Below are 14,600 nucleotides of genomic sequence, written 5' to 3' on the forward strand. Positions count from 1 at the left end.
TTGGGTTATTAATCTCCGCTGCGTTTATCCTCTGGTTGAACATAAATCTATGGCAGGAGCTTTGGTTTCTTCATTCCAACCTTGAAGGATGTCTGCTTCTTCCTGACTTTGTACAGGGGTAGAAGTCCACCTTTTGCAAAAACCCTTTGGTTTCTAAGTATATCTTTGACCAGCAAAACTACCATCTTATCATAAGCTTGAACTTTCTGCATTCTATATGAAGAGCTTTATGATGCAAAAAACAAAACAAAACAAAACAAAACCCCTCAAACAAACAAACAGCCAAACCACAGGGCATTGTGTCTATGTGATATGATAATGCATTGCACTCTAGTGTAAGCTTCCAATTGTGTAATAGCTGTAAAAAAGCCTATCTCCTTTTCACTGATGTGTTGAAAGATTGTGAAAAAATCATCAGCTTTCAAATGTGATAAATGGCTGTACTCCGTTTTAATTTAAGCCATGGAAATACATTTGAAAGAACAACTCAGGATAGATCATATATGATGCTGAATTTGTGTAAAACATTCTTTGATAGTAAAAAATAGAGATGATAGCAAGTATTAAAAAGTAATGAGACCATTGAACAAGGTATCTGAAAATAATTGTAAAGAAATAAAAGGTTAACAGGAGTATCCAGCCCTTTTTTTCTCTTGGATTTGTCTTACCAGTTTAAGCAACTATTTGAATGCTTTGATCAGAGATAAATGAAATCATTTATTGCTTAAAATAGAAAGTGATTTATTGCCCAGCAATGTCTTGACATGAAAGGATTCAGCCATTATTCCAGAAGGGAAAAAAAAAAGTATAGAGTTGGCTCGTTTGAGTTTTAGACTCTTTCAAGCAAATAAGCAACAGTCTGACTTAGGCAGTGAAAGAACACATTTATATACATTTGTTTTAGTGACTTTTTGAATAAATATTATGAGTCTTACTTGTAGGCTGCACAAGTAGCATTTTAATATTTTAGAACTTTTAATGAAATCTGAGACTAGCAGATGCCTAGTATAGATGAAGAACATTAACATTTTTTCTCCTGGCTTCATCATTATACCCCAGGAAGAATGGTTGCTGCAAAAGGGAAGAGAATTCAGTTTCCAATAGGAGCTCCAAAAAGGTAAGGGATATATATGTTTTTACATACAGTATTCTAAATAGCACCACATATATGAAAACCTCTACATGAGATTATAAAAATGAAACTTTTCAAAATACAAATTTATTCTTATTAAAAGGAAAAGACAGCTGAAGTATTAATCATTGAAATTTTACAGTAATACAAAGCAATTTCATTACCACCATCTTAGAATGTCAAAAAAGTGAATCTGCAATATGTATATGGGGTAAAAATTGGAGTTCATAATCTGCTTGAATCAAATGTATGAAATATGATATGTCAAGAGCTTTGTAATGTTTTGAACAACTAATAATAAAAAAGTTTGAGGCAAAGAAAAGAATGTCATTAATTGACTGCAAAGCAATATTTCAGATGTCCAGTTTCTGATCAGACATGTAAGGAACCAACATACTTCTTGATATTCTCCCAAATAAATGGGAAGCTTATGTCCACACAAAAACATGCACACAGATGTTTGCAGCAGCTTTATAATTGCCAAACATGGAAGCAATCGAAATGTCCTTTGATGGGTGGATGAGGATGAACAAGTGAACTGTGGTACATGCAGGCAATGGAATATTATTCAGTACTAAAAGGGAAAGAACTATCAAGCCATAAAAATATGGAGTAAACTTAATGGAAAAGACGCATACTGTATGATTCCAACTACACAACATTTTTTTAAGAAGGCAAAACCATGGAGCCAGAAAAAGGGTCAGGTGTTTGGTGGAACGGGCGGGGGGGGGGGGAGGGTAATAAATAAATGTAGTACAGAGGACTTTTTAGAGCAGTGAAACTATTCTGTATGATACTACCATCATGGATGTATTTGATTTATACATTTCTCAAAATCCATAGAATGGACTGCAACAAGGGGGAATTCTAATGTGAAGTATGGACTTTGGGTGATAATGGTATGCCAGCATAGACTAACTGATAATGTGTCACTCCAGAGGGGATGTTAACAGACTGTGCCTGTATGAGGACGGGATAGTTGTATGGGAACTCTACTTTCTACTCAATTTTTGCTGTGAGCCTAAAATCTTAAACATTAAAGTTCATTAATTTATTTTAAAATGGTGCTTCACTTACATAAGATTATCTTTGAATTAGAAATAATATTCACTTTTATAGCAGTATTATTCAAAAAAAATGTCGGAATCTTTCCAGAATTATCTCACAGACATTCAGCTTTTCCATCCACAATTTCTCTGATATGATTGGCTACTGCAAAAACCAGTTGTCATCAGTAAGTAAAAGGAAAAGCATCTAAACAGAGCTACCCAGAAACTTCATCTTAGAGCTGAGCAGATTAAATCAAGATGGGGGCACACTAATCTTAACCTTTGCAGGCTTACACCCTTGACTCTATGCTGTAAGAATCTACCAAGTGGTATGTCAGCTCTGTAATCTCCTTTATACCATTCTTTCAATTCTAGAAAATAACATTTGTCTTTTCTTTCTTCGTCATTCTCTAATGATAAATTTGATAGCTTGTAGCTTTAACAGAAAATCTCAAAATATTTCTTAAAGCTATTTCCAGTAGGTAACTCGTTCATTTGGAGTTTTAAGATATTATACACCTTATACATCATGCCATTTCTGTGAGGAAGAACAATGTAATTTTCATTTCAAGTGAATATCTCAAGTTGAATGAGATGAATTATCTTGATAAGGGCACACAAGGTATCATAAGTGGAAATGTTTCAACAATTCTTCCAATCCTACATTCCCTCCTATTTCTATCATCCTTAACATGAGTTATGAACTTAGAATATACACTCTTAATCCTAGAGAGAATTTAAAGAAGATGCAATAAAACTCACTTCTACAGTACTACAAAAATTGGAGAAGATAAACTTAATAAATACAAAGGATTAATGACTGTGACTAACCCTTACATGGAGATGAATATTCTTTAAATAAAATGGCAAAATCTCTTCATTAAAAGCAATGTTATTTGGAAGAGGTGGTGTGGTCCCTGTGTGGTAGGATGAGAGGAGAGTATGGGAGGAGTTCAAGAGAGATGAAATGCTGCTCTACGGAGAAGTCAAATCATCTTCATTATATCCTTCTTAGGAATGCTGTGCACTGCCTACTCTAATCAACAGAGTAATGGCTTGTACAAGTATTGTTCTCCACATTTGCATGCTTGTAGGTGATAAGATGCTGAGATCAGCTGTGAGTAAAATGTCAAGCCACTACGAGCCAAGGAATTGGGTGCTGGCTAACCAGTTCTACAGGGGCTGAGTTCTCCAGCCAGCTCTGTCATTGGATAAAGTGATCCCACATACACTGCCTCTCTGAGCCATTGGTGGATTTCTTAGATTCCCCTGAGTTCCCTTGGAGAGCTTCTTCTCCCTTAGTGTCTAGGCAATTTCTAACAGTGTAAGAACTCTGACCATGAAAGTGGTGAATCTAGTTTTTAAAAATGCATAATTTAAGATATAAATAGCCATGCAAAAACTTTCCTTGAAGTTATTATTTTGGGTGGTGACACTTAATCTAAGAGATATTTGCCTGCCAAAAACAGTTATAAAGGAAATTTGCCTCATAGTATGCAATAGATGGAGTTGCATGACAATGTTGTAATGGATTATGTTTAGTTTTTAAGCTTGTTTAATGGCACTGTGCCTTTTAAACATTCATTGTATTGAATACTGACTTTTGCCTTAGAAGAATCTACAGCATTTAATGACATATACAATGTCCTTTTAAATTTTATTTTAAAGTTTTATTTACTAACAATTGTTATTATTACTACTATTATTTTTGAGAAAGAATCTTACTATGTTGCTCATGCTATCCTCAAATTAGCCATCCTCCTCCCTCTGCCTCCCAAGTAGCTGGGATTATAGGCATGTGCCACCATGCCTGACCATAATATTCTTGTGTTTGTTCATTCAATCAGAAACATTTAATGGGAACTTATTTATGTGTACCAGGTGCTGAGCTCAGAGAAGAATCAGTTACCCCATTAAGGATACACACTCTTTTAATAACCAAAAGGCATTTTCGAGTAATTAATATAGCCATGTAGTTCTTCATTCTAGGTTCAAGGATATCCATTGACAATCTTTTTCCTCTAACAGGAAAGGAGCAATATGTTGAGCCTCTGCATCTTTTTTTCTTGATTCTTTTCCTCCTCTTCTATGCTTTTTAAATAATATATTGTTTCTGAAGATGAGCATTTCAACTTAGTCTGACAAAGTTTTCTTTCAACATCTCAGGCAAGTAAGAAAAATCTTTCCTTTCATTCTAGTGTTTTAAAATCATCTTTGGCACATGACTTAGCTCTAGTATGTTTTCTATCTGAATTAAAATCTACCTGCAATGCAAATAAAATACTTAGGACATTTTTATTTTACTTTAAATAAAGTTATAATCAAGCACAAAGACCAACTATTGCTATTTATCAATACCCAGCTAATTAGTGAGTAGAAGGATTAAAGTGAATCTTTTAAAAAGTAGTATATTATGAAGGAAACAAGCAGTTGGCCTTGCTCTGGAAACACAGTAATCTATTTTTAATGGCCTGCAATAATTGGGCATCTATCCTGGAAAAAGTCTCAAGTGGGTACCATTATAAAGTTAAGGAACACTGCGTATAGTTATAAACAATGACATGATTAAATAGTTTTGTGCATAAGTGCATTTTTTTCTGAATGGCAACTCATAAATTCTTGTGCTAAGAGTTTTTCTATATTAAATGCAGCCTAGGGACCTTGAATAAAGTCACCCTCCAATTCAATATTTCTCAGGAAAGCCACTGAAGAGGAGGACTCTTCCAGGGCCAAATAATTTTTAGTCTGAAATCTCAATTAAAAAAAATAAAATAAAAAGAAAAGCATACTGTTATATTAAGGGGGAAACAAAGAAGAAGAAAGAGGGATCTGGTTCCTCTCATCTTTTCTTAGTAAATAAATGTATACTTTGTAGATAGATATCAAAGACCTGACTTAAGCTTTTAAGTAAAAGAAGAAAACATTTTGCTTAGACTAATCAGTTTTTGTTATTCTACATCCCTTAGATTCCCAGTTTTCTCCACTTGCTGCTATCATCATGAATTATTACAATTGTAGGATGAGCAGGAAGGAACACAATTTTTAAGTCACTTAAGGATGCTGAGAAAGAGCAAAGCCAACTTGGCACCGGTGAAGCAGATGGAAGGCACTCTTCATTCATTCAATCAGAATTTAATGAGTAACTGATGTGCCAGACTCTATTGAGTACTCTGGAATGGAACTCAGTGAGCCATAAAAAAGAAGAAAAATCTTTCACTTGTGGAGCTTTTAGTCTAGTTGTCAAGATAAACAAAAAATGAATAAAATAATGAAATAAATATGACTTCAGATACTAAAGCTCATGAAGATGATCAAGCAGGTAGTAGAAGAAGGGAGGGTGTTTATACCACACAAGTGATCAGGGAAGACTTCTCAAGAAGGGATGATAAAGCGCAATCCAAGATTGATGTTTTCCTTTTTCATATTAAAAACTATAGTTCAAGGGCTGGGGATATAGCTCAGTTGGTAAAGTGCTTGCCTCACTTGCACAAGGCCCTGGGTTCAATCCCCAGCACCACACACACACACACACACACACACACACGAAAGATTATAATTCAAGCCAGACATGGTGGCATACACTTGTAATCCCACTGGCTCAGGAGGCTGAGGCAGTAGCATCTTGAGTTCAAAGCCAGTCTCAGCAAAAGTGAGACGCTAAGCAATTCAGTGAGACCCTGTCTCTAAATAAAATATAAAATAGGGCTGGGGATGTGGCTCAGTGGTTGTGTGCCCCTGAGTTCAATCCTTGGTACCCCCCGGAAAAAAAAGAGAGACTATAGTTCAACTCCTACTTGGGTACCAGTTACCCCCACCTTCACTCTATATGGACCCTATTTTCTGTTCACTACCTGCTCAAGAGTTCGTAACTTATAGATATACACATTGAAGTGCATTGGTTTCTACTAGTTTCTTAATTTCAAAGGCAATATTTTGGGAGACAATAAAAGAAAAAAAATTTAAATGATAATAACTAGAATCCGTGATTGTATAAGCAAGACATGAGGGTGTTTTAAATTTTATATTTTTTACTTTTATTTTTAAAACAATAGTAGTTATTTTATATGTCCCCTTCAAAGTATAAATGTGAAACATAAATAGTTCTTGTACCTTTAGATGTGTACCACTCAAGAATTATCTTGAATTATTAAATTCTAATCAATTTTGGGATATTTATTAATATATAAAATATTAGAGTCCTGAAAGAACCAAAACCCCTTTTTTTTTGTTGTTGTTGTTACACAGAAAACTCAAATATTTATTCTAAGGCCAACACTTAATACTTTAGGCTTTCTTCTACATTTGTATATTGATAGGCTAATTTCATTATTGTATTTAGTCTTCCATTGTCAAGCCAAGTTTCTTTTTGGTTTGGTTTCATTCTGCTTTTGAAAGGCGTCTCACATGCTAGGCAAGAGCTCTACCACTGAGCTACAAACCAGACTACATGCCAGGCTTATCAGCCATACACACAAAATAGGTGCTAAGAAAGATGATCTCTTTCCCATTAACAATCAAATCAGTCTTACAACATGACTCCCAACATTGGGATGTGATGACAAATACTCAGCTTTGTTCCCAAGCCTTTGTGGTATACCATGACTGGCAGAACTCAAGCATGGAAGCCAGTACTGAGCTTCCAAACCTGCATGTAATATGTAATGGCTATTGTGTCTGTCCATGGAATTTGGCCATAGTCTAAAGTCTCCCAATTCTTCACCTTAATTTCAACATGGCACTGTTCTCTTCCAAAGAGTTGGGAAGCAATGTCTCAAGGCCCTGATCATGGTTGGACCTTGAGAGAGGACAATGTTCCTGTCACTTCTCCTGTTTGTCCTAATGTCCAAGTTGCAACTAAAGCAAAACTGACCAGTACAGCTAGCTAGAAGGCTAAGAAATAGAGGTTCAATGGTAGTTGGGTGGCATATTCTTTGGTTATGGAGTGTTCAGTGGAGGTTACAAGATATTAATGGAAAAAATTCTGCTTTCAGGCATTTAAAGATCACATATCTTATAAACCTGAACATCATCTCCTAATCATCAAATGTACCCTGACAGAGTAGATGCTTTGTCGACTATTTGATTTTTCTGTTGCATATTGGTCAGTAAGAAGTTCAAGTTATCAACACTGGAGGAAATATAACATGTCATAAGCCAAGAGCTGTGTAGGGCTCCCGCCAATTTTGTGCTTGATTTTTTCCCCTTTTTGCTATCTCCCTAATAGCAATTCAGCAAAGCATGATAAATAGGTGCTTCTGCTTTTTTAGCTTCTTATCCCATGCCAGTCCACCTCACTGGCTCCTTTTCCCCTTTTCATGTGGGCATGGCCTCTGCCTGGTCTATACTAGTTGGGTCAAAGATTTAAAGCAAAACTGAGTGGGAGCTGTTAAACCACTTGCTGACAGGTGGCCAGGATGTCTTGGGAAGAGGGACAGCTGACGGTGCAACAGGAGAGCAGCAACAACTTAATTTTTCAGGCAGTCATTTCCCTTTCCTACCAGTATCTCCTCCCCATTCATGCTCCAACTCTATACTTTCTCCTTTTGATCTGACTTTCTTTCCTTTTTAAGAAATATGTTGGGGCTGGGGATGTGGCTCAAGCGGTAGCGCGCTCGCCTAGCATGCGTGCGGCCCGGGTTCGATCCTCAGCAGCACCACATACCAACAAAGATGTTGTGTCCGCCGAGAACTAAGAAAAAATAAAAAAATAAAAGGTTAAAATTCTCTCTCTCTCTCTCTCTGTCCCCCTCTCTCACTCTCTCTTAAAAAAAAAAAAGAAATATGTTGATTCTGCTTGTATGGGTTTAAGTTCTTCTATCCTTAGAATTTAGAAATTTCACCAGGATGTATCTTTCTTTCGTATCTTTCCTGGTAGATCCTTTTATATCTAAAAATCTGAGATGCACATAAGGAAAGGGTTCTTCTATTTTTCTTTCATTACTACTTCTCTATGTTTCCCTTTTTCTTCTTCTGGATCCGCAATTATTTGTATATGGGTACTCTTGAACTAGTCTTTTTTTCTGCCCACGATTTCCCTTTTTGAAAGTTAACTCCTGATTACATTTCATCTTCTAAAACACAAATTCAGCTCAGCAATTAACATGCTATTTTTTGCATTTACATTCCTCTAATGACTATTTAAAATGGGAAATCATTATGTTTTAATTCCAGGAAACTCTGGTCCTATAATTCAATCCCTTTATTAGAGTTTTAAATCACATTTAATCTAGATTTTCTTCCATTTTCTATATATGCTCCATAATAGAGACCCTTTATGGTTTTCTAGTTGGTTCTCTTTTCCTTCTGTCTAGGTGCCATGTTCACATTGTCTTCTGATCCTTCTCAGCCTATTCATAGGGATAGCATTGTGGATTTCAACCCCTCTGTGGATCCTCCCATTCTTATGTATCAACAATCAGGGTAGGCATGATCAGCTTAGTTCTTTTGTCTTTGTAAGTGGAAGAAGGCTTCTCCATTCACATATCCAGTAAGGATAAGCTGACCTCCAGTCCAGGTGGGAACTATCCTGCCTAAGATGTCTAAGATAACCCAAAGGACAGTTAGCCTCTGTCATTGCTGCAGAACACAAATGACAGAGACATTCCTGCCTTACTTTCTCCACCCAAGTCAACTGGCTCTCCTCACATACTGCCTCCATAATCCACCCTACATCAGCTGCCAGCAATTGGTACCCTCTTACTTCCCACTAGCATCCTCTTTCAAGGACTTAATGTCTCACTGTATATGGAAAGTCTTCAGGTTGCCAAGATCAGCCCTCAATTTTTTCTGGATGGTTGTATGTGCAAGGATAGGTATGTGAATCCAGGTCACCATCTTTCCAGAAACCACATCCATATGTTTTAATAGCATTAGAAAGATAATGTGTTATTACAAGATGAAATCATACTATTATTGCTTCTGTAGCAGTAAAACATATGTGGAATTTTGTAATAGTACAAAAATAGATCAGGATGGGGTCATATGAACACATTATATATTTTGTAATGTTCATTAAATGCTCGCTTCTGACTTACCAGCCTCATCATTCATCCAATTTTGGCAAACTGGCTCATATTATTGGATAATTTTTCATAAAAGTAATATTAGCTAACATTTACTAGGTGTCAACTATGTGCAAGGTGCTGAAACAAGTGTTTTTAAGGTACAAATTTATTGAATCCCCACAAAAATCCTATGAAATAGGTACTATTGTTTGTAATATATAAACCAAGGCCTTCAGATGTTAAGCAACTTACCAGAGCCATGAGCTTAGTAAGATGCTCTGTTTTCCTGACTGAATAATGGGGGCTTAAACATAGCTCCTATATATCTCTCTCTGAATCTCCAAATGTGCTTAGCACTCAGGTCCCGAGTAAATAAACAGCTCTTCAGGGAAGAAACAATGTTTTACTCATATTTGGTCCCTAGAACACAATGCTGTAAGTGAATGCTTCAAAGTATTTTAATTATTAATGAAAGTATTGACAGGCACTGAGATTTCAAACACAAATTCACATAAGATAACCTAAAGCTATTTACAAAAGACCTGACTCAGCCACTAACCAGGGATCCATAGGTTAATAAAAATTACTTCTGTCCTTAAAGAACAAGTAATCTAAAGGAAAAGCATACACATTAGAAATTAAGTACAATAAATCACTACTGTTTTTTTAAAAATAAATATGTAAAGTGCTATGGGGCCACAAATGAAAAAAATACTAACTTTTCCAGGAAGATCATAAATCTTTTCTTCTCATTAATCAATAATAGAATCATATATAGAAATAAACACTACTTTACAGTTTTTATAGAATGTTTATTGCATTAATCTATAAACTCATTTGGTGATGTAAATGATGATGTAAACTAATTCTGATGAAAGCTTATCATCTTTGGAAAATAGAGATATTTCAATACTGAAAGCATTTTGTTCACTGTTATCAAGTAAATTCTAATGTATTTTTGTTTTGTTTTGTTTTTTTTCCTTTTAAAAATACATATTGTAATTTGGTCATATCAAAATGAAGCCTAGACTAAATATAGAACTAGAATAAGTAGACTCAGTGTCAAGATACCAATAACAAGGAGACTCTAAATGGGTAGCTTGCTGTTCATCTTCAATTAATAAACAGGCGTCCATCTCACCTCATGATTCACACTTGTATATCTATGTACACTTCCATGACATAGAGCCTTTATGAGCAAAATATCTCTTCAATATTTACTTTGAATAATAGACACATTACCCAGAGATTGAAATTTTGCTATTTTAAATAACACAAACCGAAAATGAAACTTTTAAAATTATTTTGTCTTGTAAGTGGACTTGTAATATATAGGAATTATAAAAGGAGTTGTAATACTCTTATTCAACTTTTTGAATGTTTAAGTTTAAAAAAATCCCAAGAATGGACTACTCCTGTGTCACTGAGGTCAAATGTCTACATTGAGGTCAAATGACCACATTTTCGTCAAGTTGTTTGCATTTCTCACAATATACATACCACTCAGGAATTTAGTTGAGACAGGTTATACTACTCTATTATAAAAGCATATGATTGGTTGGCCTAAAATTGGTGAATACAGGTATCATAAAGAAAATGCTAAACACATTAAACTCTTGTTAACATTACTACTATGTCATGAGAGAGGAATTGATGTCAAACACTGTAAATAAATGTGAGATTTTCCTTATCATCATAAAATTAACCACAAATAACATCTTTTTCTTATTAAAGAAAGCATATGAGTTATCATTTGGGAAAGTTTTGATGTATTTATACATACACATAAATAATTTACAAATTGTCTGAGATATCAACTTCTAGGGAAAGAAGAATAGTTTGGCTCACATTCTTATATGGTTGGCCTTTGCAAAGTATCTCCAAACTTACTCAGTGCTTTGACTGCCACAGAATATAGGAGAGAAATTATAACAAAATATCTAGAAATTTTACTTCTCAACCACTCCAAATATTATTTATAATTTTGTAATATCCAAAGTGCTAATGTGTTCTGATGCTTGAAAATTTCTGAGTGAATTCTGATGAAGGAGAACTGCTGCAGTACAACACTTCAGGCATCAGGCAGCCTTTAGAGTACACCCCTATTGTCCAGTCTCTACGTAAGTTGCTGTTACCTTTGCACATGAACCTTTCCTTTCTTAGTAGTGGGATGAGAAAAGAAGTAGGGTTTTCTTTTATCTATCTCCAGGGAATAATGGGGAAACTGAAATTTACAACTCTGAAGAGACAATCCTTAAGAAAAAGAAGGGGGAAAATATCTTATTATTATTATTTTTTTATTTAGCAAAAAGGATTCCTTGTGGCTATTGACCTACACGTGTTTTGATTCGATGCCTATCCCCAGAGTCAAAGATCAGCCAGTGGTAAACAATTGGAACAAATAGTTTCTAAGTCATTTTCCAGGCAATTTCTTATTTCCATGAATTAACTTCAGGGTTCCTTAAAGGAAACAGCAATCAAAGGAGAGAGTGTCCTATGTGTGCTTATTGTGTTATCCATCTGACCAAACTGCCATCCCAGATGCAGGTGTGTGGTGTGAAATAGCTGATATTCCAACTCCAAAACTGTCAGGGACAATGCCTAAGGACACTACTGGTGGAAGGGGTGCATAATATATAATAATCAAGTGACTTAGACAGAGGGTCATGTCTTAAAGGATTGAAGACCATCGAATTTCTCTTATGAAGCTGCTTCCTCATTCAGCCTTTCATCCCATCTACTTACTCCTATAGGTTAATGAAAGAGAAACTGGACTTCCTGCATCATATAGGCACTCTCACAAGACAACTACCTTGAAGTAAAAAGTGTTATTGAGTAATTTTGCACAAGATGAACATCTATTCTGGTTTGCCTGGAACAGTTCAGATTTAAGCCTAACACAGGAGCATTACTAATAATGCCTTAATTTACTCTCAAGTGTCCCATTTTGGATGGTAAATTATATGATGACCACAATGGAGGTCTTTAGTAAGACTAGTCTGTAGTATTCACTGCTCCCCTTCCCGCTGGTTTAACTAAGACTCGGGGAACCAACCCATCAAAAGGAACTCCATTTGTAATATTTAAAAGCTTCTCTATTTCCATTAAAAACCATTCACCTAAGTTTACTATACTTTTAGTAATGACCAGTTTTAATAGATTGAAATGATATATTCTCATTTCCTTTCTCCAAAAGAAAATAGCAATACACTTTATCAAGCAAAAGATGAATGGCAATGATGCAAAAAACAATGAACATATAATATTTTTTCATTAACAATCCAAACACTACAAAACATGGAATATACAACTTAATGAAAATACAAAATTAATGAAAAATGGGGTACATATCACATTAGCAATGCAAAAGACCAGCTTAAGCATAGTTTATCTAAATCAAAAATTAATAAAAGGAAAGTGCCCGTTTTTCAAATATGCACAAAAATATTTCGGTCACTTCTAGGGAAAAATTAATCAAAACTTTCTGCTAATTCTATATTACAGCACGTATTACTAATGGTTTATAAAACTTAAGCATCTTCTTACACTTAAAATTTACAACCTTTACCAATCATCACACACTCATTCAATCCAGTCTGTCAAAAATAAAATTATTTCATTCCTATGTTTATGAAATAATTACTGATATGTTATGAATGCCAGGTGGTGACTATGTGTGATGGAGATAGTGATCAGAATAATGTCATGGATCTAAAGTGGGTCAAGGGTCAAAGAGACCACCTCCACCTGGAATATCTGTGTGTTGACTTCTGTCAATACTTCTACTATTTCTAAAATAATTCTCATTCCAAAAAAGCTAAAGCTTTCATACTTACATTTGCTATCCTCTTCTAGTGTTCGAAGTGTATACAATCCTGCCACATGACAGAGCTTTCCTACTCCATTCATACAATCCCTACAATTCTGAGTCCAGCAGAAAAAAATAAGCAATAAGACTCAATCATATGCCCCTTGTCTTCTGTATGTTTAGTGATTCTCACTTTTCTGAAGTAAATTAATGATAAACTGCACAATCCTAGGTACCGTTCTATAATGCAAATGAGAAAACATATTTAAAATTTCCAAGAATAATACCAGTGTCCATTGCAACCCATGTGTCAAAGGAGTTCTGTAAGTTCATGCTTTTAGCCAGTGCCTTACAATAATCCATGCCTCTTGAGTGCAGTTCTAAAACTAACGGCAGTTCTAATCATGTCACTATCTCCTTCCAAGCCACCTGTACAGAGAGTACCTACGATAGGTATCAGCCTCAGCTTGAGCTTTCTGGTTCATGTTCAACAACTGCCTACCAAGTTCATTAACATGCACCAAAGGTGGCAAACTCGAGGATGAAGAACTGAACTGCAGTTCTGGAAAGGGTTCCAGCAGTTGCTCAGCGGTCCTGTGGTGTCATTCACTGCTGCTGCTGTTGCTGCTGCTGCCACTGTCCTCTCGCTTGGGAGAAGATGAACTGTCCCGGACTGGTAGCAGGTCATAATGGCAAGGGATGTGACTGTTCTTTGGGAGGTCATATGGATCCTGGGTGAGATGCCCACTATTGCTGAATATTCCTTGGACAACACTCACTGTGGGTTCTGCAATAACACATTAATTTATTAGCAAGGGGCATTTTTAAAAAATATAGCACTTCTTGCAAATATCAAACTCACAAGATTCTTTCATAAAAGTATAAGAAACTACTTGTTTTAAAAATCTGATCTTTTATAATCACATAGGGTAGCAGCTCTGTAGTTGTTGGATCAACTGACAAATACAAATGGTGTTCAGAACAAAAGGACGAGGATGTGGTTGAGGTGAAGGTATAGACAGAATACACAGAAATCTTGGAGATAAGCCGTTGTCTGAAAATCTACCTTGAGAATAATCTAGTTCAAACCCCTGATTCTACAGGTGAGAAGACCAAGGTCTTTGGAGTTTAACTCAATTCAAGGAAACAGTCAACATATTCACAACTTTAGGCCTCAAGACTCAACCTCTGAGATGAGTTCATAGCCTACTGTGGTGGGCTTTGGGGATCATTTAAAGGGGAATTATTATTGACTTAAAAATAAAATCAGTTCATTACAATTTCTATTTTTAAAAGTTGTGTTTTTACTTAAAAACAAATTGTTTTTCTTTTTTGATGATGTGTCTATGACATAAAATCAATTATTAGTCTCAAATTGGACAATTCATTTGCAAGTAATACAAAATTATTTCAAAGTCATAAATACCATGAAAGAGAGAAAGAAAAAGGGAAAAATTAAAATATATAGCTTTACTATTTAGCCAGTGATGGCTGTGTTGTTTTATCTTTTTCCAAATGGTATTCACAAAGGGGAATCCAAATAGCTTATAATTTTAAATTGAATTCCTACTAATTTGTATCAGTCACATCTGAGAATATTACTGATA

The 14,600-nt window shown here is 35.3% G+C and overlaps 1 protein-coding gene across 3 annotated transcripts in view; it reads right to left on the reverse strand.

Annotated features, from left to right (window-relative positions):
* Nucleotides 1-9,625: 9,625 nt before the first annotated feature.
* Megf10 (multiple EGF like domains 10) overlaps nucleotides 9,626-14,600 on the reverse strand; it is a 171,123-nt gene continuing 166,148 nt past the window's right edge. For all 3 annotated transcript variants that reach the window (XM_005324140.4, XM_078048105.1, XM_078048094.1), the window contains one exon: nucleotides 9,626-13,780. In XM_005324140.4, coding sequence (XP_005324197.2) covers nucleotides 13,596-13,780 — 185 coding nt within the window. In that variant the 3' untranslated portion in view covers nucleotides 9,626-13,595. The remainder of the gene's footprint in view (nucleotides 13,781-14,600) is intronic.

The sequence above is a fragment of the Ictidomys tridecemlineatus genome, chromosome 1 (assembly GCF_052094955.1).
Source record: "Ictidomys tridecemlineatus isolate mIctTri1 chromosome 1, mIctTri1.hap1, whole genome shotgun sequence".
NCBI classification, from domain to species: Eukaryota; Metazoa; Chordata; class Mammalia; order Rodentia; family Sciuridae; genus Ictidomys; species Ictidomys tridecemlineatus.